This window comes from Eschscholzia californica, unplaced genomic scaffold, assembly GCF_041429995.1.
Source record: "Eschscholzia californica isolate CP2 unplaced genomic scaffold, dmEscCali1.0.p SCAF_6, whole genome shotgun sequence".
Lineage (NCBI taxonomy): Eukaryota > Viridiplantae > Streptophyta > Magnoliopsida > Ranunculales > Papaveraceae > Eschscholzia > Eschscholzia californica.
Window position 1 is genome coordinate 28,491,488 of NW_028238483.1, and position 23,536 is coordinate 28,515,023.

The 23,536-nt window shown below is 35.3% G+C and overlaps 3 protein-coding genes and 1 long non-coding RNA gene across 5 annotated transcripts; 1 reads left to right on the forward strand and 3 right to left on the reverse strand.

Moving 5' to 3' along the window:
- Nucleotides 1-466: 466 nt before the first annotated feature.
- LOC147533203 (Thioredoxin superfamily protein) lies at nt 467-2,761 on the forward strand. The gene is made up of 5 exons (XM_086645385.1): nt 467-607; nt 1,350-1,361; nt 1,411-1,914; nt 2,121-2,174; nt 2,420-2,761. The coding sequence occupies exons 3-5, from the start codon at nt 1,450-1,452 to the stop codon at nt 2,540-2,542; spliced, it is 642 nt and encodes a 213-aa protein (XP_086501511.1). The 5' UTR covers nt 467-607; nt 1,350-1,361; nt 1,411-1,449; the 3' UTR covers nt 2,543-2,761.
- An 835-nt stretch (nt 2,762-3,596) lies between these two features.
- Nucleotides 3,597-6,189, reverse strand: LOC147533204 (abscisic acid 8'-hydroxylase 4-like). The gene is made up of 9 exons (XM_086645384.1): nt 5,889-6,189; nt 5,466-5,790; nt 5,170-5,319; nt 4,846-5,091; nt 4,674-4,763; nt 4,350-4,428; nt 4,114-4,220; nt 3,908-4,026; nt 3,597-3,820 (listed from the first exon to the last, which is right to left on the reverse strand). Exons 1-9 carry the CDS (start codon nt 6,086-6,088, stop codon nt 3,718-3,720), a joined length of 1,419 nt encoding a protein of 472 aa, XP_086501510.1. The 5' UTR covers nt 6,089-6,189; the 3' UTR covers nt 3,597-3,717.
- Nucleotides 6,190-13,611: 7,422 nt separating this feature from the next.
- Nucleotides 13,612-18,373, reverse strand: LOC147533205 (glycoprotein 3-alpha-L-fucosyltransferase FUT11-like). Its single transcript, XM_086647926.1, has 7 exons — nt 17,428-18,373; nt 17,045-17,214; nt 15,895-16,136; nt 15,101-15,208; nt 14,833-14,989; nt 14,152-14,379; nt 13,612-14,057 (listed from the first exon to the last, which is right to left on the reverse strand). Exons 1-7 carry the CDS (start codon nt 17,902-17,904, stop codon nt 13,802-13,804), a joined length of 1,638 nt encoding a protein of 545 aa, XP_086504052.1. The 5' UTR covers nt 17,905-18,373; the 3' UTR covers nt 13,612-13,801.
- A 1,152-nt stretch (nt 18,374-19,525) lies between these two features.
- Nucleotides 19,526-22,281, reverse strand: LOC147533206 (uncharacterized). Of its 2 annotated transcripts, none has more exons than XR_015228425.1 (4): nt 21,836-21,973; nt 21,158-21,203; nt 20,909-21,016; nt 19,526-19,637 (listed from the first exon to the last, which is right to left on the reverse strand). It is a non-coding gene; the product is annotated as an uncharacterized LOC147533206 (long non-coding RNA). The 2 variants fall into 2 exon arrangements; XR_015228426.1 differs by lacking the exon at nt 19,526-19,637 and adding an exon at nt 19,748-20,032 and having other exon boundaries at nt 21,836-22,281.
- Between the last annotated feature and the right edge of the window lie 1,255 nt (nt 22,282-23,536).

Sequence of the window (23,536 nt, forward strand, 5' to 3'; positions counted from 1 at the left end):
ATCACCAAAATTCATTTTTACTATAGTCTCGCACACACTACCTTCTTCCCAGTTTGGTCGGATTTTGGGTGGTCAGAACAGGGGATGGGTGAGACGTCGACAGGTTTGCAAGAAATGGTACGAGATCTGCAGGCGCAAAAATTGGACCAAACATCTAAATGGGTGAAATCATGAGAAAATCCTTAGTTCTTTGTTAAAATCTTGCTCAACCCATAAGTCCATAAACTTGGTTAGTAAATGAAGTCCTGAACAAAATATAATAACATTGTCTCCCCCCTCAAATTTGCCTTGAGGGAGGCGCCTTTTAACACTACCATGAGTGCCTTTTAAACTTTGTTTTCTTGGATAGCTCCCACAATAAACTAACACCAATTGGTGGGCTAATTGAATTACTTTTCTAAAGATATTGTATGATTGGACTAGCATCCATCCACTCCTCTCAAGTCTCAACCAACCAAATTTTCACCAAAAGAACAAACTCTCAAAAACCAGAGCAAAGGAGAATAACCCACAGTTGGCTAAAGATCATTTTCTCATACCCCCTCTCTCTCCTGAATCAAAAACCCTAGAGATATCTTGAGTTTGCATAAGAATAATACCTCCCCAGGTAAACATTTCCTTCCTTTTTCTCCTCTGTTTTTTTTTTTATTCAGTGCTCTCCAACTACTTAGAGTAATACTAATTAGTTGAATTAAAACCATAATCTTCTACTACTTCTCCACATAATTTTACTAGAAATGTCATAAAGAAACCCTAGTTTCACATCAAATGTCTTTTTGCATTGTATATTATATGGTTGTTGTGAACTCCAGTTGATTGTGTTTTGTTTTGAGTTATATTTAGAACTCTAATTAGAGATATGTCTTATTGTTTGTATTTAGTAGAAGTTTTTGTTTCATTATACTCTGGGTGAGTTCTATTTTTGAGTTTTCTTATACAAAAAGGGGACATTGATTTAATTGAACTCTAATATGTGGTCATTAGGCATTTATCGTGGTCTTTAGCACACTTGTAATGCCATTTAGGGCACTTATGAACTTATTCTATTAGATATTCCTCTCTTCAGGACAGTGCCCAAACATGTGTCTGGGGGATTCGCTGAGTTCGACCTCCTACACAGTACGTTTTTCGGAAAACAAGTCTTCTCTTTGTTTACGATTCACAATTGTATTTGGTTACGACAATTAGTTTAGGTCCTACATGTTTCATACTACTACTCTTCGACTTTATTCGCGTTATATCTTGAACTTTGGACTATATTCGTTCACATATCCTTCGATCACATCATATTGAAGGAATAGTTCATATTCATCATGGTCTCACATTGGTCTCTCTTTTTTTAGCTTCAGTCAACTTACAAGACTTGGTGAACCATTTTGCCAACGTTTTCGCCATTAAGGAATCACTGCAAATACTTCTCCAATTCAAGGTTCCTTAACAGTTTTTTTAATGCAAAGGGTGAAGGTTTTCCATCCTGAATGCTCTTTCAAATTTACGAAGCCTTCATCCAAGCAATTTGATTCGGATGTTGTTTGTATCCTCCCCAAAGAGCTTTTTAGATGGAATCATGATAGATGTCGGGTGGTAAGATTGAAAGTTCAACCTATCATGAAATATACAAGTTTCTACACTCGAACAATGTGTAGCAACTTCCCAGAAAGTAAGACAGTTGATGAAAGCAATGGTGAATTGTCCGACGAAGAAGATGATCTTTGTCCAGTTGAATGTGTCAAGGAATTTAAGACCGACAAAGAACTATTTTCGGTTCTAGAGAAAGCAAAACAAACTGATTCTTTAGTTGTTGTAGATTTTTTTCGTACTTCATGCGGAAGTTGCAAGTATATAGAGCAAGGGTTTATCAAATTGTGCAAAAGAGCTGGTGAGAAAGGTGGAGTTATCTTCTTGAAACATAATGTAAGTATCCTTCTAGTTAACTAAATCAAATTGCTAAGCTCTCTATTTAGATACAAATTCGACGACTATGATTTTATCAGTGTAATTATGGTGTAATAAATACTAATGGCGGGCAATGAATCTTTTAGGGGACAAAGTTCTAGCTCTCCGGGCCATTCTTGGACTTGTGAGACAGAAATTTGATTTCTTTATTGTGATAACTGCAGGTTATGGATGAGTATGATGAACAATCAGAGACAGCAGATCGACTAAGAATCAAGGTAGTACTCCTTATATATACGAGTTTCAAAAATAGGATTTTCGTTCATAACCTCACTAATCTGTGATTAGTATTTTTATCACTTTATCTATATCGGTCATTTTATCAGAAGGCATTCTTATGGCTCTTTATGCGTGTTTGATTCTAATAGCTAAACATCTTAGTACTCTTTACTAGGAGTATTTTTTTTATGAGATGTACTCTTTACTTAAATGTACTGAAATAGTTGGGTTCCAAATAATGTAGATAGTGCCGCTTTTCCACTTCTACAAAGGCGGAGTTTTATTGGAAGCTTTTCCGACCAGAGACAAGGAGAGGATTTTGGCCGCCATTTCTAAATATACATCTAGTACGTCTGAGGACATCTAAATTAATCTTGTGTTTATTTCTATGTTTGTTTACAATATGATAAAACATATCATTTCTTCAATCCATTTCCCCCAATAAACTATATATATCGGGACTTAGATTGGAGACGAATGATGTGAAATGCAAGCATCTCAATTAGAATACATGTAATTTGTACTACTCGAGATAAAATGTTGTAATTTTGTATTGGAGTTGTGAGTACGCAGTAGTCTTTGTTCACCTGTGATGTTTGCAACAAGTTCACTAGTTCACATTCGAGTAGAGTCTTTCGACTAAACTTTATCTCGAAGAACTTTCAAATGTCATCAATAATAGTTACTGATGGATATTGGGAGATTCAATGAAATGAAATTTTGTTTCACCCTGCTAATTGAAACTTGAAAGTGTAGGTCAAGTAGACAAATCCTTAATCATGATAGATTCCTCCTGTTTGCTTTTGAAGCTCATCATTACCCGAGTAGTAATGTTCGTTATCAATGACAAATTACTCACTAGTCCTTGTTCCCTTTCCCTTGATTTAATGACACTCTGATATATCTTACAATTTACCAAAGACCTAGCCGACAACGACATCAGTAGGACCTCGGTTATCCTAAACATGTCAAAATCTCTTAGTTATCATGTTTTTCGTTGCCATTTTATCATAACTTTCTTAATCATTCATTTTGGTTTGATAGACATGTATATTTTCCACCAGAGAGCTGTAGTCTAAGATGAATACCCATATCTCTGTTTTCAAATCCTTGTCTGATTCTGTTTGATTTGGACAAGTTAATATGGTTTAGAGAGAGAACTCTTATGTTTACCCTTCCTCTGTTTTTGTTGGATTTCCATTTCCTTCTGCTAGAAAGAACTTTAAAACAGAGAAGCACATACTAACTCTTCTGCTTGTGGCCAATCACACTAACGACACGTGCATCAATCGCAGTCTCGAGAAGATACGGATTCTCATGCTGCAAGAGTTCGACAAGTGGCAATGACTTGACAATGATAATGTCATTGTCATCTTGATTTATAAAGGGTAGGGACAGGAAACATACAGAATGACCCACCATAGAAAATATTCCTTCCATTTTCATTAACTTTCAGAGGGTTACAATTACAAGTTGGAAAGACTACAGTGAACATGAGAGAGAGAGAGAGAGAGATCATAAGCAACCATGGTGTTGTGTTGTTCAAGAATGGCTTGTTACTTTCCAAAACCTAGCTAGCAGTCCATGTTGAGGGACAGGGAATGGGCTATATTGAACCCCACTTTGGGATCCTACCACTTCCCACCTGCAAACCCAAAACCAAAAATCATCAATAACTCCACAAAAATTGCCTACCCATTTCTTCATTTTGGTTCTTGAGGTGTATTTATACCTGAACTTGGTGACTAGGTGGTGGATTAATACAAGTATTTCCATCTTTGCAAGCTCATTACCAGGACATGAATGAACTCCAGTGCCAAATGGCATAAAAGTATTGGGTTTTGGCGCAACCTTAAATTACAAAAAACATATTAAGATTGAAGCTTGATTATATGATTAAGAAAAGTACTAATTGAAATGGGTCAACATCACCCATACCTCAAATCTAGAAGGATCAAACTTGTGAGGATCAGAAAAGAATTCAGGGTTGTGATGAATGTTCCTGAACAAAGGCATTACCTTCCAACCTTTTGGAATTAGGTATCCTGCAAGTCAATACCATTAACTAACTTTTTATTGTCTTTTCAAAGATGAAGTTATCTCTTAATCTTTAATGTGTCTCTGTTTAGGGTGCAAAATCTTGAACTTTATGTAATATAATCTCAAGGATTTACCTTTATATTCTATATCAGCCACTGCTTCTCTATATGTGAAAGATATGATGCTTGCCATCCTCAAACTCTCTAGAATCACCTGAAAATTACCACTTCTGTTAATTTTTTTCGACATCCCTCTCTCTCTCTCTCTCTCTCTCTCTGACACAACAACATTCGAACTCTGGCCTCTACGGCGGAAAGACGCATTTCACACCCAACTAAAGTGAGCTTCACCGCTCTCTCTTAAACAACAAGATTCGAACTCTGGCCTCTACGGTGGAAAAACACATTTCACTGCCAACTAAAGTGGGCCTCTCTATGTCTCTCTCTCTCTTTATGTACCTTATAAGTAAGTAACATGCTTCTAGTTTGGGTCCATGTCAATGATCTTCTTCCTTCGTCGTTCGATTCATATATTGCCTTGTGTTCAGCCTGCAATAGTACCTCTTTAGAAAGAAGTTTCCAAGTACTTGAATCAAAAACAAGATATTTAGTTGATTAGTGAAGCTCTTACCTTGACATCTTCTAAAAGTTTTGGATCATCATGAAGAAACTTTAGAACCCAAGTAAGAACACTAGCTGTTGTGTCTTTAGCAGCAAAAAGTACACCGATAATGTTATCCGCGATTTGATCATCTGTCAAGCTCTGTCCTTTTTCATCTTTAGAGCTCATAAGATCTCCCAAGAGATCCCTCTCTACTATTCCCTTCTTTCTTTCACAAATTATCTCACTTAGAACTTGATTCAACTGTTTCCTTGCCTTAAGTGGAGAAAAATAAACAGAGTTAGACTTGAACGAATCACCAACAACAGAGAAATGGAATGAACTATTACTTACCAAGACGGCTTTGTTATACGGAGTTCCCGGTATGTTTGTAGGAAGAGAATTATAACCTTTATCTAATATGCAGTAGTTTTTCTTTAACTCTTCTTTGTAGTAATTATCCAATTGACCGAAAATTGAGACGATACCCACATCAAAAGAGAACTGCCATAGAGATAAGAACACGAAGATGAAGAAGAAACATGAAATTTAAAAACAAATGATCACAAAAAAAGTTTGCAATTGGAGAAACCCATTAACCAAATATCACAAACAACATGAGAATTATCACATTGAGTTCACAAACGTACCTTCTTCATTTCATTGAAGGTATTAACTATGCTATTACTAGAAACCCATGATTCCGAAGCAGACAAGGCTAGAACTTCAATGTCGGGTATGAGATTACGGATTGAATCGCATGAGAAAGAGGTTTGAACTAGTTTCCGAAGACGAGTATGATAATCACCTTGGTGAAAAAACAGAGCCGACGGGCCGATCATGAGTTCCTTACTTTTTGGGTAAGTGGGTTTGAACAAGTTTGATTTAGTAACCAAAACAAATTTAGCAGCTTCTGGACTTGCTAACATAACACAAGGACAACCAAGTATATGAGTCTTGAATATCTCCCCATACCTAAAACCCCACCAAAAACAACATTATGTTAATTGACATTTCCATGAAAACAAAAACTTTTTTAAAAATTTTGAAGATCAAGAGAGAAAGTTTTGAACCTTTTTTGTTTAGATGAAAAAAATAGATTTGGGTCTTGAGAGTAGAGTTGAAGTGTTTCTCCAATACAAGGCCAACCCATTGAACCAGGAGGAAGTTTACCTCTCCTTTTGTATTTTCTCAACAAGTAGATGATTGAGAAAAGTGTTGAGAAAACTAGGGGGGTGTACACAAGTATGCCATTACTTATCTCCATTTTCATATTCTAAGTACAATCTGAGCTCTCTCTCTCTCTCTCTCACTCTCACACACACACACACTAGATGTTTTCTTGCTGTTGGAAGTTGTACACTTGAAGGTTTTTGAGGGAAAGTAGTGAAGTGTTTATATAGCAGAGTGATTACCTTTTTCTTTATCATAGTAATAGGACACCCAACCAAAACAAAAGACTACAAGGACAATAAGACACTAGAATTGTCCTATAGGCAATAAAACTAGTAAAACTTCGCCCGGGGTTTACTGAAAAAAATACGCTTTAAAATCTAAAAACCACAAAAAATATCTTTCTAGGCTAATCATAAACATATGCTAGACTAATTCAAGATGTATTCTAGAAAAAAAAAAAGACAATTTTTGTGGTCTTGACTCTTGAGTTTTCGAAGACATGTACCACAAAGTGTTTCGACTAAGGCTATTTGACCAAATTATTCTTCTATTTTATGGACTAGCTAATATTAGCACCATACTTCATCAAAGTTTAACAAATAAAACGTTACGATGTATCGAGCGCTTTAGGCTGCGCAAAATGTGACCATGGTGAAATGCCACTTTCCATAGTTAAAGGCTGATCGCCACTATTAGTGACATAAGTTTCTGATCTTGCTCGACTCGTCTAAAGGTGTAAGTACCCATGGGTGTCGGTCCTTTTTCCTCATGAAGGAAAAATATAGAAGTCAATAGAGAGTAAAGAATGAGATGGGGACGAGGAAGAAGCTCCCCTATGTTTTCACATCCTTTATCAAACCCATTTTGTTTGCTAGATATATAGATGAATCCAAATTTACCGATATATGTTGTCTAGTATATAAATGGTGATTGAGGAAATATGTATAGCATCGGTTTTAGCAAAATTCTTTGAAGTTGTGTTTGTTACTTAATAACACTAGTTTGAGAAAAAGAATTATAAGAGTTAGGTAACTCGATATGGTAGATTGGGTAAAGATATAGTCTTATCAAATGAATAACATTGAAAAAATAGCACAAAAATCCCCATTAATTAGGGTTCATAAAAATATTAATGTGTGGGAACATAATCCATGCAATGATGGAAAACTGAATTTTGACACTATTTAGAGTTTTGTGTCTTGTGACAGTTTAATAGCAAACCCAACAAAAGAGTGGGTCTCAAAAAGGATGAAAATGCTGAAAAGCCATTTTAGGTGTTTGAATTCTTTAGCTCAATGAACAATTCAACAGACTACTAGATAGTGAATGAATATCATCTGTACTGAAAGGGAACTTAACTCAAATAACTTTTACATTTTCTTCAAAATTTGTTTCATTCTATTAATATTTTGTCTTCCTAACTTACTTTTTAGACATGTTACTAATTTTTCCCTGACTTTAGACTCCCAACCTTCTAACATCAATTCTTTTTGGATGCCAAGATTACAATTTTAAATTCTTAACTCTAAACTTCCTGTCTAAGGAGGATTAGTGGATTAGGACTCTTGTCATGACCAAGAACAAACAAACTAATAACAACAATAATGGAAGTAAACTATCACATAAATACAAGAGATTTAAGTGGTTTATCAGCTGGTGAGACACACTCTACGGTGAACAACGGCGCGATAATTTTCACAATAAATGAAAAACAAGATTACCGAAATTCCTTGGGAGTTTAAGTATTTGTAGCTCACTAAAACCCTAGCACTCAATGCCCTCTAATTATCTCCCCTTAACCTAAAATAGGATGCACACTTTACACTGATAACAACTTTGGATGACGCTAGGGCAAACATAAGTAAACATGTCGGGTCAAAATTTCGAGTTGTGGGCGTTTAAAAACAATTTCTGGGGTGACAAACTAGGATAGACATCAACGGATATTTAAGTCATCTTCAACAACTCTCATGGACTTCATGTTCATGTATATTTTTTTAAGGGACTTCATGTTCATGTATATTTTTTAAGACTTTGGTTGACATTGGAGAGTCTTAAAATGTCAGTGGACATTTTACGGATTTTGAGTTCGTGGATAAAATGTCAATGATATTCTAAGAGACATTTCCATTTACATTTTGAAAGACATTTCAACGGTGTGGAATATGATTGACACTTTATAAGTTAAAAGGCTAATCTGCAACAAATTATGTTAATTAGAGGACTAATCTACCAAAATTGTCAATTGGAGAGCTATTTACAATAAATTATGTTAATTGGAGGGTTAATCTGCGACAAATTTTGTTAATTAGAAGACAAATATGCAAAATTGTCAATTAGAGGGCTAATCTGCAATAATTTGTGATAGTTAGAGGGCTAATTCATAATAAATTGATCATTAGAGGGCTAATATGCAATAAACTGCTAATCAGGGGGTTATCGGGCAACAAAGAATGTTAGCTCAAAGGCTAAAATTAAACTACACGATAAAATCAGGGGGTTACTTGAAGAAAATTAACTTCTTATTCAGTTATAGTAAGGGTTAAATAATTAAGATAACAACATTTTGGCCCGGTGCCTTTAGAAGCACCCTATTAAGAGCATCTCCAATGCAAAACTCAAAAGAAACTATAAAAATCCTATGTGTCGAGATTCAAATGTCAATCTCTAATTTTTCTCTTTCCTATTTGTCAAGATTGAGATCCTCTATTCGAAGGACTTCTCCACTGCAACACTCTAAAACTCCAAAAATTGCTTATGTGGCATTTTTCTTCATTAAAATATATGAAAATGTTAAGTTGGCATTTAGAGATACCTCAAGAGGACACTCTAGAAATGGAGTGTCCTCTTGAGATATCTCCATTCCACCCTCGACACGTCATCTTGGAGATTTGAATTGAGTTTTGCATTGGAGATGAATTTGAAGATAAAAACTCTAAAATCTTACGTGACACTCCAAGTTCCTAAGATTGAGATTTGCATTAGAGATGCTCTAAATAATCATTATCAGTATTACTTAACGTTACCATCTTTATCAAATATTTCAAATGGCATCCATTTTGTGAATGATATTTTTCCTTTCTTTCTTTACACTAAAATCCATCAAACGGTTCACATAAATTAAAATCCACAAAAATCTATAAATATTTAATTTTTAGTTAAAAGTCCGACATTCATAGATTTCTAAATAACACGATCTAAATGCCTTAGATATCAGCAGACTCTCACATGTCATGGTTTGAAAGTCTATCACATTTGTAAGTACTTAAATTGTCCTCATTTATTTGTTTTGTGCGTTGATCGACTCTTCAATTCACTGATCATGGGTCAACACTTAGTTGTCCAAGTGGTTAATAGTGTTGACATAAACTTCAAAATCCTGAAGGTCACAGGTTCAATTCCTGTAAGAGGTGGGATCCATGATTTATTGAACTTGAGTTATTAAAGTTACAAGTAATAATAAGTTTGTCGGGATATAGACTCTATGTTGTTGAGTTTTAGGCCACTTTAATTACTGATTAGTTTAGGCAGTTATCGTGTTTATTATATCTTTATGATGTATGAGTATAGATGGCAGTTGATCTATCGAGATGAGACAAAATGGGGTGAAAGACCACGCATTTGCTACCGACAGTGTGTCTTTATCACTGGTGATCGACACGTGTCGGACAGAGGGAAGTACGATAATAATCTACACGTGAAAAGCAAATCTCTCAGTTAGATTCTGTTTCTCTATCTTTCATCATTTGTACTTTAATACGTGTCGACTGCTTACACGTTCGACTTCTACTAGGTAAGACTAGACATTATCTAGCTTCATGTACACATCAGCTAAACGATCACAGGGTTCCTTTTTTTTTTTTCCTTACAACCATCCTAGGGTTCTGGTAATGCTTTGCTTGGGGAGTGTCCTCATATTGAAAGGCTCTCTGAATATTTATTTTGCCACAAACTTTACTGGCAGCAGGATTTTTCAGTTTCAAACTCAGTGACTCATCATAGCTCATGATCAGTGGTGATAAATCAACCTGTTGAATTTGAGGACTTGATTCCAGGTACTTTGCCACTACTCTCAAAATCAACCAATTTCCCATCCCTCCTTTTCTTTTTGTATTTCGAAGAGGAGTGTTTAACCCGTCTCCAATGGGACACTTTGTTAGACACTCTATTATGAGGTAAATACATTTATTATAGAGTGTCTAGAGAAATAAACTCTAAAATTAGAGTGTCTCTTTGAGACTCTTTAAGTATCACTTTAAAATTTAAACCAATGGAAACATTTTCTTTTCAATTACTTTTTCCATATTCAATTTAAAAGTGACATGTGTATTAAGTAGAGAGATTTTAGAGATCTCCATCGGAGACCAAAAAAATTTATAGTGTCTCTATATTGACACTTAAGAAAGAGAATATTTATTTGACACTTGGCAAACAGTAATATATTATCGACAAGTGTACCAACATATCCGAAAGAAAGAGCGATAGGCCACAATCATATGGGTTGACTTACTAATTTGCTTTATTACTTTAACTAGCTTTTAACATCTTGCGTTAAGAATTAAGTCATGCAGGTTGTTTAAACATTAGAGCAAAGCAATCGCAGTGAAGGTGAGGGTAGAGTTCCTGGTCCAGAAGTCGGGGTAGCTCCAAATTTAAGAAATCAAGATTTTGAACTCAAATCAGAAGTCAGAGCAATCTTTGTTTTAAGAGCATCTCCAATGAGGCCGTCATCTAAAACTTAGAGTGCCACTTGGGATTCTAGAGGTTTTGTTAAGAAAAATTCTTCTCTAATAAGTCACTCTATTAGATACTCCATAACGACGTGGGAGCATTTAATATAGAGACTCTAAAGAGAGACATTTTTAAATTAGAGGGTCTTCGTTACTTATTCTAAGTGTCACTTTATCAAACTTTATAATTTGAACCAATAGAAATTTTTGAGTTAATTCCTATTTGGCCTCCTACTTTGTGACCAGCTTCCTTTATGGCTCCTTATTTTCTGTAAATTCAAATATGACCCAATTTTTTTATGTAAATGTCCTAACTACCCTTCCAATAAATATTTTTTCAAAATAAAATTAAAAAAAAGAACATAAATTCCGCCTCACTTCCCTCTCCACCACTAATCTCTTTCCACGTCACCTCTTTCTCCAACTCACCTCTCTCTTTAACTCACCTCTCTCTCTCTCTATCCAACTCACTCTCTCTCCAACTCACCTCTCTCTCTCCAACTCACCACTCTCTTCTCCAACTCAACTCTCTTCTCCGACGAAGTTCGCCGGCCAGAAAAAACCTTCAAAAAAAAATTCCTTTCATCTCTCCTTCTCTCTAACCACTCCGGCGAAGGGGTTCGCCTGAGTGGTTAGAGAGGGAGAGAGATGAGAGCAAAAAAAATTCCCTCTTCCGTTAATGCCTCAAATTCTGGTCGGAAGAAAACAAAAGAAAGAGAAAAAAGAAGAAAAACATGAGAAAAGGCGAAGGACATAGAAAGACGGAACCTAAGTAAGCTCTTCCGTTACTACTATCGCTGAGAGAGGGGAAGTCTCCAACAAAGATGGTGTTAGTGGAAAGACCAACTGGGTTAGCGTAGATTCCTCTAGTGGTCCTCCAACTTGACGTAGATTACTTCAGTAGTTTGGTAAGATGTTACGAATATCCATCCCATGATAATCGGAAAAAGCAATCCCGCCGAGCACCATACACAGAGATCAAAGTCCATAATACGTGAAAAGAAGAAAATTATAAGAATCAGAGAATTTTCAGAAAAGGATAATGATTTCCACGAGAATGAAGGAAAAACAGCTAGTTTATTTATAGGGCATGGATTCCTGTAGCGAAACCCAGGTTTAATAAAGTAAATGTTGCATTGGGAAGGTAACCGTGCAAGCACACCCATTAAATATGAAATCTATCCCGAGAAATCTTTGATTGACGGCCACAGGATTCAATCCATCAGAATACGTATAGATGCCTAAGGCCAAGAGAGTGGTTCTAAGCAATTTGTGGGATATCAGGCAGAGCAAAATTCAATATGTTGGTTGACCGACAAAGATATCTGCTTTGAGGGAAGGAAGAGAAATTCGAGTCTATTGATGAAGTCGATCTTATAAACGATAACATCGAAGTAATATCAAAAGACAACCTCTTAGGAGGTGAAGACCTAGGAAGCTGACTACGGATGCTCCACCCCGTAGAGAATAAGAGACAAATCAAAATTGGCAAAGCCTCCGGCTCTGCCAAAGGTATGATTTACCTCTTCTGAAAGGATTTTATAATGCGAGTTTTGCATATGACTAATCATGATAGGTAGAGAAGTATTGAGTTCTTATACTCCTTTTGCATTATTGATCACCTTTGACCAGAACCAACAGAGAGGTGGACGTGAAAGAGCTCTAGCACCTAAACCCTGAAACGGGAGATCGACATGAGTTTTCGTGGGCACCTTGAACTCAGTCATGACTTCAAGTCCATCAGAAGGGTAGATTTGAGCCAGTTCTACAATCTGAACCCTAGAACGAGAGGTTTGCAAAAGTAAGTTCGACACCTTGAGCTTGGCAAAATGAATCCATAGATATGAAGAGCTTCTAGAGTCGATGGTTGTAGGATCCTCAAAATAGTGAAAACAAGTCCCGGCTAAACTTCTTTCATCAAAAAAAAAAAAGTCCCGGCTAAACTGCCTATTTCGAACACTAAAAGTTGGTTGATAGAAATTAATTGAAGACACAAAACTATATTCTTATAGAGACCAAAGTGGAAGTTTGGATGACCCACCAAATTTCCGAGCAAAGACATATTGAAAGGCTCTCTGAATATTTATTTTGTAGCAAACTTTACTGGCAGCAGGATTTTTCAGTTTCAAACTCAGTGACTCATGATCACTGGTGATAAATCAACCTGTTGAATTTGAGGACTTGATTCCAGCCAGGTACTTTCCTACTAGGTGTCACCCTAAGATTGGTGCATCACCAAGTCCAAAGTTTTGTACACCTTTATCCAAATTCAACCTCCACCTAGATTCCAATTTACACAAGTAGGTATTTTTCCTACTCTCAAAATTAACAAATTTCCTTTTCTTTTTGTGTTTCTAAGAGGAGTGTTTAACTCAGAGTGCCATCACAATTTGTATCATTGATTTTAAATTATCTGAAATTAAAATAGTTGATAAAAGTATGTAATCGAGTATATAACAAAGAAATTTTAGAAACAAGCTTTAAATAATATATCTCCGTTGATGTTGTTGTTCAATTTCGCTACCAAAAATTAGTGGGCTGACGGGAGAACAAGAGCAACACCAATGAGCTTTGGCTTATGTAAGGGACTAGTCCCCCGGTATTTGGGTTTAATATTTGCTTGTATATCAGAAGCCACTGTCAAGGTATTTTTGTTTATGTTGGAGTGAAGTCAAACTCCGCTGAAGTGTTGTGCCCTAATCCGGTTGTTGCGCCTATAAAGAGGATTAGCAACAACCGCATATATGAATGAAAGCAGGGCGGTAAAATATGTATCTCTCCCCTACTGAGAACAGAAAAGGAACAAACCGAAATCCAGTGGAAGTAAACTCATTCCATATTGCCCTGAAATTCTTTCAAAATATGTCAAAATCAGAATAAACATCATAAATTTGATCAAAATTATCTCTGAAATTGTAAGCCACCCAAAGTTCTCTAATTCTCATCATCCTTTTGCATACATTATACCTAAATTATATGTCATCAATCATCTGTAAAATTATCGAGACCTTCCGACAATGTTGGTTTCTTCCTCTCAGGGAATCCAGCGGTGTTTGGTTTCGTAATGAGACCTAAAACTCCTAAACAAATACAACTTCGAATTTTGGACACGGGTTTTTCTCCAAGTAACTCCTAAAACTATCATCTCCTTCAAATTTGAAGGAGTATAAAGCTTGTCTCTGGTTCAAACCTAATGGGTAAATTTTGTAAACTTTAAGTTCGTCGCTGCCTCTGATGCTCTCTGGTCTATCTTGCTTCCAGACGGGTACGTGATCCAGAGACTTGAACTTTGAAAGCACTGCAAACTTCAACGCCTCCAAGTTCAAATTGCCGGCTCTGAACATATACATAGATATAAAGATCTTCAAATACTCTGGATTATGATAATAAAAGACTATATGGATCCATGGCTTGGAGATGAAGAGATTACCTCAAGAAAATGGACTCCATTTTGAACCTTCCTCTTTCTCTAACATATAAATGGTATACAGTCTCTATGCCTCTAGTACACTTGCAGGGACGCTTCTTTAAATCTGGTCTGCTTTCTTCTGCCTCTCGGATCTTCGTGGCTAGGTGAATACAAAGACGGCAAGATGAGTGAACTGCCGCCATATCCACGAGGGCTTTGAAAGAATCAGATGGGCCTTCATACTTCCACCTGAATAGCATACTTGTGTTAGTCGAGCCTTGGATAAAAAATCAAATTGGTAATTTAGCGATACCCCCTCAGGGATAATATCCAATTAGAGACACCCCCTTTCTGGACATTTATGAACCACATCACTCAAAAAAAGACTGAAATACACCCCTACTAGATCAAGAGGGAGATAATGATGAAGATTCCGACACTGGCAAATTTGTCAGCAACGGCGAATTTCCGGTGAAGGATGGGAGGAACGGAAAAGAGAAAAAATATTATTTGGTTAGGGGTATTTTAGTCTTTTGTTTTGAGTGTGTATTTTGAACATGTACAAAAAGGGGCATCCCTAATTGGACAATAGAAAAGGGGGCACTTCCATTAATGCTGAGGGGGGGTCGCTAAATTAGCCAAATCAAGTAGATGTTCAAGACAATATGAGCTTCCTTACAACTAAAAGACTATTATTGTTACCTGACTGATTGATTATATGCACCAGGATTTTCTGCAAGATACTTCATGGTCTTAGCAACTGATGGAATGTCATCCAGCTCTTTGATATGTAAAACTGCACCAGGCCCAGGCGAAAAATCCATGATATTTGGAGCACCAACGACGACAGGGATAGAACCTATAAGGTTTCAAAATAGAAGTAGCATGATAGAATATTATATCAAAAATATACTTTACGAACTCATGAATAGAACTGACAAACAAAAAGATACAAGTATAGTTGTCTTACCAGCGACAAGAGATTGAAAGTATTTCTCAGTGACATAATCCTCCTCATTAGAATTCTCAAAAGCTAAGCTAAATTTGTAGCGCTTCAGAGCATCTACCTTGTCCACAGCTGTAGATAGAGAAACACAAATTCATAATTAGATGATTTAACTGCTAAATTGCTGAAACTGTCATTTGACGATCAGATAGAAGTGGGTAAATGGTTCCACAATCAAGTACATAAACAACAGCTATTGGATAACAACTTACGGGTAGTCTTTTTTCCCGCAAAATGACTAAGTAACAACTTCCAAGGTACTAAACATTCTAATTAACACCTGGTACCTGTTCTTCTGAATTTGCAAGTTATATTTTAGTAAAGTAGTCGGTGAAAGAAAGGAATGCTTGCACAGTTGCACTATGGTCTAACAATATTTCCTCAAAAAGAATGAACCCTAAGACTTCTAGGAATATCGAAATGCATCTAAAGAAATCTTGAATTGAACTAGTAAAAGAATGAAACGAAGTCTCTAGATGTCACCATTTACATCAACCAAGGGATATTAACTACCAAGATCTACTTTAAGTAAACGAGAAAAAATAAACAGGTCACAATCTTATAAAAACCCAAAACACCAGCCACGAATAACTTTATCACATAAACCCCAAAAAAGTAGTAGCTGGACAAACTGGATGATCAGCTTACACCAAATGGAATTGCAATACTCAAAGTGATATTCATGTCTTAAAGACTAAGACCTTTTCCTTATCGCAGTCATGCTAGGAAAAGAGATAGGTAAGTTTCATAGTATGTACCTCTTCCATCACGATTTCGATGACAACCACCATAGGAGTCTATCTTGATATTAGCTTTTTCTAGCATCTCAAGGGCCTGCAAACGGAAGTTACGTGCCCCACAGTTAGAAATGAACGCAGCAGCAAGAGCCCTCTCTGTTTTGGGTTGTAAAGGAGCCATTATGTCATACTCAACCCAAGAGAAATAACCAACAGGAACATCCGATGATAGACTAGTTGTCATTACAACTTTAAACCCTCTCCTGATACACAAGAAAATTAGAAAAGCGTTATTTTCTGTATACAAGCTTTACTTACAATTTATAAGGCACAGAGTCAAAGTTCCCTGTCAGTGTAAAGCTTACCCAGACCGAATAGATGCTTTTGATGCTAATAATTGTTTTCAAGAAAGAACGAGGTTTAGTTATACAACTCTTTTTTTCTCCTTTTCTTTTTTCGAGTTTTAGAAATTTATTCAGCACATCACATATCCTTATTATATAAATTAGTTTGTTTGAAGTTCTTTTATAGAAAAACCTGCATGATCACTTTCACTAAATGAAAAGAACGAAACTTGTGAATTGACAAGATTTCAACATCGACCCGTGGATTGAAATTATGTCATATATGCAGATTCACTAACTAAAAGAGTTTATGTAGCCGCTTACGTAACAAACTTTCATTTCCCATTTACTCTCCCATTCCTTCTCCAAGCTGTCTGTTGTATAACTGTATATTTGTATGTACCAATTAAAATGCACGAATGCACTTTTACAAGGAGAACAATGGTTAAGAGGAACAAACAAATATTGTTGCATCTAAGACACTATAAAAAAGACCTTTTGGTTTATCGGAGAATTTGCAAGCCTGGCACACTTTTGACTTAGATATAACCTTAGTAATATCTTCAACATTTTGTTATCCCCATCAGCACCTCCCCGTTTGAGCTATGATAAAACTACTTTGTTACAGCAAGTTCTACTACCTTTAAATGTTTAACAAATAACCCATTTAAGCTTTTCAAGTTAAAATCCTTAAATCTATAAGAACGAAGAAAAATTGCTCGGATAATAGTCTTTTTTCACTACAATGAAGTAAATGCATCAACTTCAATCAATTTCAGAAGAAATAAACATGCTAAAAGAGGCATTATAAATTTGTGCTTACCCACCGTCTTGCCAGTTCAATATTATTCTCTGGATAATAATGTGATGATTCCATCGACCGAATTATACTCGGTGGTCCATTTTCATGTAAACCGAACGAACCATCTGGATTCTGATTGGTATCAGGTTTATATCCAAACTTGCATCCCACAGAACAAGATTCCCACTCCTGGGTCTACAGAATTATGAAGATAAAGCAATTTATCAGAAGCTTGAACTAAAACCTAATATGCTCAATCACTACAAACTAATCTCAAGTTCAAATCCAATATTTCTATGTTCAACCCAAATTGCACAATTGGAAAGAAATCGATATCAATAACAAAATTCATGCTAAATCAAAGAGCAAAACCCCGAAACTAGAAAAGTGAAATCAAAAGAGACAAACCTGTTCAGAACCAGAGACCCAAATAGGTTCCTTGTGAAAATCTCTAGAATAAGGAATGGTATCTTCTCTCTCTAACCAAACCTCACAATTCTCAACATCTTTACTTCGCCCAATCGATTTCACCCCATTTTGGTTGTTGTTTTTGTTGTTGTTGTTGTTGTGAAGATCTAAGACAAGGGGGTCTTGTTTGGATTGAGATTGAAAAGACTCACCACCCAAGGAAGTAAAATTGAAGGAATTAGTCCAGGTATGAACCATGGCGGCATTTTTAGCCATATCAAGACGACCCAGAAACGCGATCTCACCAATAATGACAAGGGCAACGAGTAAAGGCATTAGATTTGACCATCTTTTCTGTTTGATGTGGTTGTTCATTGATGATGATGATGAAGAAGATGAAACCTTAGAAGTATTACTATCATTACCAAGAACAGAACTACCTTCTTGGGTAGTTGCTGTTCTTGTTACAATACCCATTAACGATTTATCTGCAAATCTCTTCCTCCTTCAATAGTTTCTTCTCTACCCTCCTCACGATTTCATAAAATTGAGCAACTTCATTCCAGAAACCCTCATTTTGTGTGTTCTAAAGCTTAATCTATCTTTCTGTGTTCTAAATAAAGTTTTCTTTTTGTTTCTAAAGGGATATGATTTTTCATATAATAATAAATTGAGGTTTAGGTGGGGAGAGATGATTCTTCATCCACTTCAACAATGGGGTGGTTTTAAGTGGTTGACTTGACTATGGAGATGTTGCAAGAAATTTCAAACTGCCCTAGAACTTTTGGAATGGAATGAGATTATGAGAGGTAGAGCAAACAAGTTTTAGATTCTATTTTCATTTTTGTTTTAAAAATTTAGAGTCCAATCAAACAGAGTCTCCCATCCCAAAGAATAGTGGCATAAATATTAGCATAATCAAGGTTCATATATTTCAGTGAGTCATTCCAAGATAAGATCCAACCCTAAATAAATATAACTAGAGTATAGCCCGTGTCGGAAGGCACGGAAAAAGTCGTTGAGCCAAAAATTTCCCCAAGTTTTTTTTTTATAATATGTGTATGCTTACCTTAAACTCCACCTTTGCAAAAACAAGTTAGTCAGTAACTTCAAATATTATTTAAATTTTTTTCACTGTAAGTAACCGAGAAGAAAAGACAGATTGTTTTAAAGGAAAAGGGGTGGAGAGAAAATTAAAAAGAATTTCCAAACACTTCAATATTCAACTCTTGTTTAATATCCCAAAGTAAATAACAACAAAACGCTAAAAATCTACAACTGTACCGAACTGGATATTTATATTTACCTCTATTATTTAGTACAGATTCATCGGGAAGTTAAGGGTGTTTACTCGGAAGCACTCAAACCTGATATTACAAAACAGTCGCTCAAAATCTACAACTATACAGAACTGGATATTTGTATTTACCTTTATTATTTATTACGAAACGAATTCAACACATTACAAAATAGTCGTCTGTGGCTTCTCATATATCAAACTTCGTCATTCTTCACGATTATACGTTAAAATCTTTTACCAATAGCCAAATGGTTCAAACTGGTTGATAAAAGAAAGAAGAACAAACATAGAATATCCTATAGGAATGGTATTGTTATGGCCTTCTTGATTGCTTGTGAATAGGTAATTTGTAGATACTTCAGTGTAGCTTATAGTAGGTCCTTTAGCGGCATCTTTGGTTTCCAATGTTTATTAGTTAAAAAACAAAAGCATAATCCATAGAAATAAATACATGTCTATGAGTTGTTTAACGTTATCATCATACGTCAGAGTAATCTTCTTCAGACACACCATATATCTTCGCATACACCTCAAAGAAAACCAGTTAAGCATTTATCAACAATCAAGCTGATAAAATATATGGCAGAGTGATGAAAGATAACATTCACGAGTTAAACTTTGGTTTTTAAGTTAGGAGAAGAAGTCAAAGTACCTTTCAGAGCTTGGGTGGCGCACCGCGAATGAGATCTCAGGGAGACATAATTATCAAGATGGTTTTGTCATCCATTAGAAAAATAACCAAAATTTAGTAATGATTGAGTAAATGTAGAACAAATTTACATTATTACATGCTAGATACCTTCCTTCAGAAGTCAAATAATGATTTCCATAGACTCCAAGAACGAAATCATTCTTGGGCCAATCCGGTTAGAAGTTCTCACTATGGTGAACTCAAGACCATTCTTAGAAGCTGATAAAAATGGCACAAATTACATATACTAATAAAAAATAATGAAAACCCAAGATTTCTAATACATCTATGCTTCGAAATTGAACCGAAAACACAAGGCAAACATGTACTTTATGGAGGTAAAAGTGAGGATCCTTCTCAAAAGGAGTAACAATAATTAAATGTAGTTTCAGTGTTCATAAACTAAAATAGACAACTAAGTACCGATCTATATTAACCGTATTTATAATTGAGGAGTCACTTAAGTAACACATATAATGAACTGTAAAGTTTGGAATACCATAAACGTTCACAAACAGATTTACCATTCCGGAGGCTTTAAGCTTTGAAAGGTTCTTTGTTGCAAGAGTGTTTGTCTTTAAAAAATGGACCGCTCGTCAGAAATTGGGAAAATTCTACCAGCAGCGAAAAATATATTTGGTGACTTATTGCGGCTAAGAAATCATATGAATGAAGAAATTTGACTCTTGTTGACTATATAATGAATTCTACTTTAATCAATGCACAAGCAAAGAGCAAGACAGATAATTGCTTTATACCAAGTCGTATGCCCAGGGAAAGAGTAGGATAGAGACTTGCTTTATACCAAGTCCTATGCCCCATATATATGGAGTTCACAAATATATATATATGGAGTTCACAAATGAAGAGGCAGAGGTACTTGCCTTCAGAATTATTTTAACCCATCAATGTAGAAGTGATCTACTTTGTGCTATCTATTCAGTTTGCTATGTTTGGTGACTTATTGCTGTTAAGAAATCATATGAATACATGATAGCACCCATCATAGAAACAAACTCAGTATTCATCATAGATATAACAAAAAACACTTTTTTGTACTACGAGCGTCCTTGGCTAATAACTAATGGTATGCTTTGATTTAGTTGTTCACAAATAACATGCTCCTCGTATTTGTGCTCGTTTAGTTTGTTAACGTGATGACAATACGCTTCATGATCAATGTTACCAATAGACTGATACTGAAAGCAGCTTCTAAGACATAAGGTGGTGTCTTCTAGCACTATAATGTGAATTTAGAAGATTAGTGTGTAACAAAATTGGTACGCGGCAACTACCAAAACTAATTAAAGGGAACTCAGCACTCCCATCTTCCCAACTCCAAAGCTTCTAAGACATATAGTGGTGTCATGATCAAATGTTAACAATGACATGTTACCGAAGCGCTCAATTACAAACATATTTTTTCTATCCAGCGAGTGTATAAACACCAATGCCAAAGGAACACAAAATAAGATGGGAAAGCATGGTACCTTTAGAAGTTGAACAATCGACGGGAGAATTTGGCAAGAATCTTGGAGACCTAATCGATGGGAAAACAAAGTATCTTCAGCAACACAAAGAGACCTTTCTTAAGACAACTGAAAGGAAAAGCACCAACACGAAGAAGTCAATACCTCATAAATTATATCTTGATGTCTTCAAAAATGTTGCAAAATGAGGCATATAACAAAATATATTTAGTTATAAGAACTATATCTAAAGCTCAGAAAATGAATTACATTTTTTGATGACCACAAACAGGTACCGAAGGCAACCAACATCAACCTGTGGCAAATCGCATATGTATTAAACAAAAATTCAAGAAGTAGTCCCTTTAACTATGAAAATTAGGGATCTATTGAAAGCGGGGTGCATGTTTTAACTAAAAAAAAACAAAAAAACGAAATGAGACACTACAAATTGGAAGCATAAAAGTGGAGTGTTCAAGTTTTAACTACAAAATCAGGGAAAAAACTACAAAATCTCCCAGCCTACAACAAATTTGTAAAAAAACAAAAAACAACAAATCCATTATCAATGTGTATAAAAGAATACATGATAGCATTCATCATAGCAACAAACTCAGTATTCATCATAGACTTTAAAAAAAATCTGGTTAAAAATCAACATTCATGTGATAACCAACTCTCTAAAGCATTTCATCAAACACTTGATAAGCAGTGTTGGTATGTATTAGGAAAATACTAAATTCTGATCCAGACAGTAAAAAACCCATGAAAAACCCATAAAAATTAACTGATTCAATATTGGAGACACAATAGATCCCAGGAAAAATCTAACTTGTAGACACAATTTAGACCAACTAAACTGATTGACTATTTAAAAATTAAACATCAAGAAAAGGGAAAAAATCAACTTGGAGACCAACTAAACTGAGTTGAAGGCTAGCAACTTACTGTAGAATGAAGCAATTGTCTCAATGAAGCAATTGTAGAACGGAGGGATGGGAGATTTTATAGACTGTGAGTTGAGTTATGGCACCAGTGACGCTGTAACGGAAATTTTTCTAATAAATTTGCGTTCATGATTGGAGGAATGAAAGGATATGAAGATGAAAATTTTTCTCTACTGTAACGCTGAAATCGAATATTCTTGAGTAATTCTGGAGTAATTCAACAACTTGATAGTGGTGATTTTGGAAACCATATTTGATTGTAACGCTCCAATCAATTTTGAAAACTTCAGTGAGTAATTATTTTTTGAAATAATTCTGAGTAATCCAAGAGCTTGATGGTGGCGATTTTGGAAACCATATTTGGAAACTTCAGCGATTAATTTTGGTCGTGGCCGATTTTGGAGATGGCATTGTAACGTTAGAGCATGGAAAAGCATTTAGAGCACTGGGCATTTAGATACAAGGACATGCCATTATAAAGTTAATCAGAAAAATCCAACGGTTTAAAACAATCACAACGTGTCATGTGTTACGTTAACCAAAACAATCCAACAGTTTATATTATTGCTGATATGGCATGGACGGCCAGACTTATCTCTTGGTTTGTCCTAGTCAGCACTATTCAACCTATTTTATTATATAGATATTAGAAGACGTGATGTTAAAGTGAAACCAAATATTTCTATCAAAGTGCAATGCAATAGTGCATTCTCCATCTTTTCCAAGTTATCACAATAGGGACAATGAATGGTCTTACCGATATATTTATCAATTCGTTTTTTAACTTGGAGACTTATTGTACAACATTTCTACAAGAAGAGCTTTATACGCGGGATAGTGGTGATATTCCATAGTGTCATTTGATTTCCTCTTGTTGGTCATTTGATTTCTCTCTTCTCATGTATGTAAAATATTTACTGTTATCAACTACAATATGTCTTTTTGATTATCATCTCTTACAATTTTCATCGCTTATCTAAATTTTCTTTTTTCTTACCCCAACTATCTCAACATTATAACTTTTTTTCATAAAAAAGCATATTTGGTTCCAATTAGGCAAGTTTTTTTTGTTGAAAGAATTAGGCAAGTTAGGAATGGGAGAGTTTAGTTGTGAGTAGAAAGAACCAAGCAAACTTTGGACAAGTGATGGTTCCACCATTGCCATGGTTCTTAGTGGATTCTTTTCATAAACTCATGTGTATAAACAACCAAAATTCCCGTTTGATGTTATTACTTTTCAACAAAGTAGAAATCCAAAGGTACTCTATTCACATGAAGAACAAAAGGAATGCCACTCAAAATTTCAAACCCACCACCCACCCACCCATGACCCACCTTATAGGAAAACATAAACAAAGACAAAACTTTTTTTTTTTTTTGTTGAAGGAACAAAGACAAAACTTGAGCTTGAAAATTCTCCATCTATATGTGTTTGAAATATACTTTTTTTTTCTTCTTATTAAAGATAAGTTCACATCATATCTCCCTAAATTTCCATCACCTACTTTTTTTTTTGAAAGTCCATCACCTACTTCACAACTACAAATTAAAATTCAAAATAAGAATAAAAAAAATAGTGAGCAGGTGAGTTTGGTCAAACCTTCCTTAGAGAGGTGCTAATGAGTTTTGTCAAGTGGAATTAAACAACACTATAAATTCTATAATCATGAAAATATTTTGCTTATAAAATAAGTTTAAAGTA

Coding starts and splice junctions, on each gene's coding strand:
- LOC147533203 (XM_086645385.1), top strand. CDS start 1,450: ATGCAAAGGGTGAAGGTTTTCCATCCTGAATGCTCTTTCAAATTTACG. Junction 1,915..2,120: donor TTATCTTCTTGAAACATAAT/GTAAGTATCCTT, acceptor TGATAACTGCAG/GTTATGGATGAGTATGATGA. Junction 2,175..2,419: donor CAGATCGACTAAGAATCAAG/GTAGTACTCCTT, acceptor CAAATAATGTAG/ATAGTGCCGCTTTTCCACTT.
- LOC147533204 (XM_086645384.1), bottom strand. CDS start 6,088: ATGAAAATGGAGATAAGTAATGGCATACTTGTGTACACCCCCCTAGTT. Junction 5,320..5,465: donor CCTTCAATGAAATGAAGAAG/GTACGTTTGTGA, acceptor TCTCTATGGCAG/TTCTCTTTTGATGTGGGTAT. Junction 4,027..4,113: donor TTGATCCTTCTAGATTTGAG/GTATGGGTGATG, acceptor TTGTAATTTAAG/GTTGCGCCAAAACCCAATAC.
- LOC147533205 (XM_086647926.1), bottom strand. CDS start 17,904: ATGGGTATTGTAACAAGAACAGCAACTACCCAAGAAGGTAGTTCTGTT. Junction 16,137..17,044: donor AATATTGAACTGGCAAGACG/GTGGGTAAGCAC, acceptor CTTGTGTATCAG/GAGAGGGTTTAAAGTTGTAA. Junction 14,058..14,151: donor ATGGAGTCCATTTTCTTGAG/GTAATCTCTTCA, acceptor GTATATGTTCAG/AGCCGGCAATTTGAACTTGG.